General features: G+C 47.8%; 1 protein-coding gene across 1 annotated transcript in view; it reads right to left on the bottom strand.

Annotated features, from left to right (window-relative positions):
* polm (polymerase (DNA directed), mu) overlaps positions 1-5855 on the bottom strand; it is a gene marked incomplete at both ends in the record, with an annotated part of 6867 nt that extends 1012 nt beyond the window's left edge. Inside the window, 8 exons of the mRNA XM_079235329.1 lie at positions 716-818; positions 1747-1879; positions 3180-3300; positions 3780-3851; positions 3939-4109; positions 4510-4605; positions 4772-4949; positions 5659-5855. Coding sequence (XP_079091455.1) covers positions 716-818; positions 1747-1879; positions 3180-3300; positions 3780-3851; positions 3939-4109; positions 4510-4605; positions 4772-4949; positions 5659-5855 — 1071 coding nt within the window. The remainder of the gene's footprint in view (positions 1-715; positions 819-1746; positions 1880-3179; positions 3301-3779; positions 3852-3938; positions 4110-4509; positions 4606-4771; positions 4950-5658) is intronic.
* Positions 5856-6079: the final 224 nt, after the last annotated feature.

Below are 6079 nucleotides of genomic sequence, written 5' to 3'. Positions count from 1 at the left end.
GGAGAGGAAAGGAGAGAGGAGAAGAGAGGAGAGGAAAGGAGAGAGGAAAGGAGAGAGGAGAAGAGAGAGGAAAGGAGAGAGGAGAAGAGAGAGGAGAAGAGAGAGGAAAGGAAAGAGGAGAAGAGAGAGGAAAGGAGAGAGGAGAAGAGAGAGGAAAGGAAAGAGGAGAAGAGAGAGGAAAGGAGAGAGGAGAAGAGAGAGGAAAGGAAAGAGGAGAAGAGAGAGGAAAGGAGAGAGGAGAAGAGAGAGGAGAAGAGAGAGGAAAGGAGAGAGGAGAAGAGAGAGGAAAGGAGAGAGGAGAAGAGAGAGGAAAGGAGAGAGGAGAAGAGAGAGGAGAAGAGAGAGGAAAGGAGAGAGGAGAAGAGAGAGGAAAGGAGAGAGGAGAAGAGAGAGGAGAAGAGAGAGGAAAGGAGAGAGGAGAAGAGAGAGGAAAGGAGAGAGGAGAAGAGAGGAGAGGAAAGGAGAGAGGAGAAGAGAGGAGAGGAAAGGAGAGAGGAGACGAGAGGAGAGGAAAGAGGGATATATAGATTAAATTTTTTGTAAAATAAATATAAATAAATGTAACTTGTATTTTTATTATTTATGTCATAATAACTGAGTTATTCTGCACTAATGACGTGTTCTAGTTCTACTTCTCTATTCTTCCGTTTCCAGAGAGGAGCAGGACTTTTATTTTGAAGAGAAGATCCAACGCGTCCCGCTTCGTCTTGTTCACCTGAGCTTCCAGCCGGGACACGAGCTTCGGCATCAGCCCCTCCTCCCGGCCCTCCTCCGGGTGCGTCAGCAGGAAGTCCACGTCGTGACCCGTCAGCTTCCCTCTGCAGAGACGCAGAGTCACTACCAGGCTTCCTCTGAGGAACAAGGCTCCTCAGAGTCACTACCAGGCTTCCTCTGAGGAACAAGGCTCCTCAGAGTCACTACAAGGCTCCTCAGAGTCACTACCAGGCTTCCTCTGAGGAACAAGGCTCCTCAGAGTCACTACCAGGCTTCCTCTGAGGAACAAGGCTCCTCAGAGTCACTACCAGGCTTCCTCTGAGGAACAAGGCTCCTCAGAGTCACTACAAGGCTCCTCAGAGTCACTACAAGGCTCCTCAGAGTCACTACCAGGCTTCCTCTGAGGAACAAGGCTCCTCAGAGTCACTACAAGGCTCCTCAGAGTCACTACCAGGCTTCCTCTGAGGAACAAGGCTCCTCAGAGTCACTACCAGGCTTCCTCTGAGGAACAAGGCTCCTCAGAGTCACTACAAGGCTCCTCAGAGGACACAGAAACGCTGGACTACATAACGTGATGACGATGATGATGAAGGTTTAAGGTCCGCTCTAAACGTTCTGCTTTATTGGTCATGACTCCGGTTTCACGTAGCTCTCCGTACTTAAATACATACACAATATACAGTAAACAAGATAAATATGAAAAAGACATTAATGTCTGTCTATAGAAGTGAAATGAATGAGAGCAGCCTGCAGCCAGATGAGAGGCTGTGTAGTTATTTAGTTGTAAAAACGTTCAGAAACATTTAGTAACCAACAGCAAGAGAAGATTTTTAGCACTTTTGTAAATTAAAGTCAAGACTTTAAAAAAAAATTAGCTGTAAAAAAACAACCTAAAAAGATTATTTTCAAGACCTGCAGATTATCTGTGATAATAAACTCTGACTCTGTTGTTCCATCCCATATCTATCACGTTGAAAACCTCAAAACCTCCACGTCTGTGTTCCATTAGCTTTCCTTCCTCCTCTGGTTTACCTCCTGAATCCTCCAATCAGAGTGAGCCGAGCCCCCGGCAGCACGGCCTCCAGCGCCTCCTCCAGGATGGCGGCGACGGCGTCGGCCTGCAGCCTCGTGACGGGCAGCTGGAGGTCCTGGTAGTGCTGCAGGCCTGGGGAGGAAGCCTCTTACTAAAGGACCATCAAGGACCACCATGGCTGAGACTCAAACCCTCTACGATGTGGCACAGACAGAACCTCACCCTCACACTCATCCTCACACTCACCCTCATCCTCACCCTCACCCTCACACTCACACTCACACTCACTCACCCTCACACTCATCCTCACCCTCACACTCACCCTCATCCTCACCCTCACTCTCATCCTCACCCTCACACACTCACCCTCACACTCATCCTCACACTCATCCTCACACTCATCCTCACACACTCATCCTCACACTCATCCTCACCCACCCACACACACACTCATCCTCACTCACACTCACCCTCACACTCACCCTCACACACTCACCCTCATCCTCACACTCATCCTCACCCTCACACTCACCCTCACCCTCATACACTCACCCTCACACTCATCCTCACACTCACACACTCACACTCACCCTCACACTCACCCTCATCCTCACCCTCACCCTCACACTCACACTCACACTCACACTCACTCACCCTCACACTCATCCTCACCCTCACCCTCACACTCACACTCACACTCACTCACCCTCACACTCATCCTCACCCTCACTCTCATCCTCACCCTCACTCTCATCCTCACCCTCACACACTCACCCTCACACTCATCCTCACACTCATCCTCACACTCACACACTCATCCTCACACTCATCCTCACCCACCCACACACACACTCATCCTCACTCACACTCACCCTCACACTCACCCTCACACACTCACCCTCATCCTCACACTCATCCTCACCCTCACACTCACCCTCACCCTCATACACTCACCCTCACACTCATCCTCACACTCACACACTCATCCTCACCCTCACACTAACCCTCACACTCATCCTCACCCTCACTCATCCTCACACACTCACCCTCACACTCATCCACACACTCACCCTCACACCCTCACCCTCACCCACACTCACCCTCACACACTCACCCTCACACTCATCCTCACACTCATCCTCACACTCACCCTCACACTCACCCTCACACTCATCCTCAGACTCACACACCCTCACTCATCCTCACACTCACTCACCCTCACACTCACACCCTCACACTCATCCTCACACACTCACCCTCACCCTCACCCTCATCCTCACCCTCACCCTCATCCTCACACACTCACCCTCATCCTCACACACTCACCCTCATCCTCACACACTCACCCTCACACTCATCCACTCACCCTCATCCTCACACTCATCCTCATCCTCACCCTCATCCTCATCCTCATCCTCACCCTCTCACTCACCCGCTCGTTGAGCTCTGTTCAGCGTTCGTCCAGAATCCCGAAGCTGCTGAAGGCTGTGAATCCCGTCTCGCATCCACCGCTCTGCCGTCTTCACTCCAACGCCAAAGATACCTGTTAACACCTGAAACACACACACACACACACACACACACACACACACACACACACACACACACACACACACACACACACACACACACACACTCTAAGAGGAAAGTTTCATTTTCTAGAAGGAACATCCATCTATTCTCTTGTAGTAATATCAATATTTGTTTGGGACTATTTTCAGCGGCGGATGAATCCATGTGGCGCTCTACAGTGTGTGTATGTGGGCCTGATGATGATGATGATGATGATGGTGGTGATGAAGGAACAACAGTGAGGCGTTTGGTTTTTAATGGAGCTCTAAAGCTGTGATAATGCTGATGAGATCAAAGTGCTGCTGTTTGTTTCTATGGAGTTTGTTGACAGTAGAGCATGAAGAGGTGATCCCGTCCAGGGCCACCAGGGGGAGCGCAAGAGCACAGACTCACACTACGAGTGGTTTGGGGAAACGGTGATGTTTGGTTCTCGTCTCAAAGAAGCAAACGGCTGACGAACCTTCATCGCTCTGAAGCGCTCCGACTGCTCCGTGGCTTCGACCTCAGCCGACGCTCCGGTGTCCAGAACGTCCTGCGGGAAGCAAACGCACCACGGTCTCCTTCAGAGAGGAAGTCCATGTTTAACAGCAGAAAGGAGAAGATGAATCTTCGGGCTGACCTTGATGACTCTGAGCGAATGACCCCCGAGACCCGGGAGCCCCTGCAGCTGCGTGGCGGCCGTCACCGGCCCGGGGAGCGCCTTCAGCACGGCGGCGGCCCGGCGGAACGCCACGCCGCGCCCGTCCTCGCCGCTGAGCTCGGCGTTTTCAGCGAGCAGCGACAGCGCGCCCTGAGGCCAGAAAACAGGACGCGTGATGCTATAGTTGGAGCTAACGCCAGTGTTTATGTACATGTACATATATATATATATATATATATATATATATATATATATATATATATATATTCTTTCTGTATTTGTCATGCTTTTAGGCTGTAGAAAGTCCTCTTCACATATATAGATTATTTAGTATTTTGGGTTGAAAAGATGGAATACTAAGATGTGTGTTAATATTAAGAGCTATTCCTAAAACATCACAATAGAAGGTTAGCATCGGGTTAGCAGTGTTGGAATTGGATCAATGAATATCAGATGGACAAACAAATCAGTGTAAAACTATTCAATCACCACCAGTCGACTGCAGACGGCATAAAATATTTAGAGCCCAAAATATTTAGGGAGCACATACGGTGAGTCCGGCGTTGTGGTTCTCCAGGCCGGTGCGTCTCTGACAGGCGTAGCTCGGAGTAGAAAACGTTGCCGCCTCGACTTCTTCAGTCTGCTGCTGAGAGAAACTCGAGGATTAAAGGAACAGTTCGCCCCAAAAAATATTCAAACCGCCTGGAGCATTGTTAGCGCTCTGCGGTCCCAGAAAGAGGATTCCTAGAGAATGACAGCAGAAACATTTGTTCTAAATGTGTGTTATAAATACGGGTGAAAGTGAAACTCACCTGTAGTTTGTGTCGCTCCAGTATTTCGACGGGGCGTCCCGCCCGCATGCTCTCTGTGAACCAGCAGACGTCCAGCAGGTGAGCGGACGCTCGGCCTCGACCTCCGACCCCCGACTGCAGCCACGCAGAGACCTCGTCCCCAGAGTTGTTCTCACAGATCACATGAGTGACTCTCTCACTGCGGGAAACAACAATATCCAGCTGTGACACCATGAATCTATGAATGCATGAGCTGCTTGGACGGGACAGATAAAGGCTGTGACACGTTTACACACATTCATGCTTTCAATCCACATGTTATAGTTTTGTTGGTTTCATTTAACATGTATTTAAAGAGGAAACATGTCCACTGTGACTGCTCTACTATTTACATATACATACATACATACATACATATATATATATATATATATATATATATATATATATATATATATATAATCTCTCATTAGATTATTTAAAGATGGATTTCACTGCTGTAGTTGGTTTTAAACTATTAACTAATGAGTATTTTCATTATTAATTCGTCCGCTGATTACTTTCTACATTAATCGATTAATTTTTTGGGGTAATAATAGAGAGAAATGGCATCTCAAACAGTCACAGCAACAAACATATAAACAAAAATATCGTACAGCATGCAGCAGGTGTTGAGAAGAAGGAAGGAATCTCTCATGGGAGTTGGATTTATATATATATATATAATAATAATAATAATAATAATAATATATAATTTGAATATTTTGTAATTAATACTATCACAGTACAATTTGTTTTACTCCTTTTATTATTACTACAATTGTTAAGAATATATTAATATGTACTATGACTAATAATGAACATTCTAAGATGGTGAACTGAATTGCTCTGCATGTCTTCAGTCTTACCTGAACAGCTCCTCCACCTGGAATCCTTTCTTTCCACCGAGCTGAGAGAGAAAAGCTCTTCGACTGGCTCCCATCTTCCTCTCCAGCAGGAACAAAACCACCTGAGGGAACTGCTGTGGTAACGGTTCCTCACTCCCAGTGTTCCCAGTGTTCCCAGCAGCGGAGGGGACGACCTTCCTTCTCTTCAACGGGATCATGGTTCCCTCATAGAACGAGACGGACTCCGTTCATTCTCTGACGCAGTTTCGCGGTGAAGAGAAAGAACAAGAACCTGCAGACTTCTGTGCGAGAGTGTAACCGGATGCAGCGCCGACTCCCCCTGCGCGTCATCAAAATAGTTCCGACTGGAAACTGCGCGTATTTCCGGATATACGAAACAGCAATATATATACTATACATCAATATATATACAACATCAATA

Source organism: Taurulus bubalis (genome assembly GCF_910589615.1).
Source record: "Taurulus bubalis genome assembly, chromosome: 19".
Taxonomy (NCBI): Eukaryota; Metazoa; Chordata; class Actinopteri; order Perciformes; family Cottidae; genus Taurulus; species Taurulus bubalis.
Note: the sequence above shows the minus strand (reverse complement) of the source record. Positions and strands in the feature narration are given on the sequence as shown.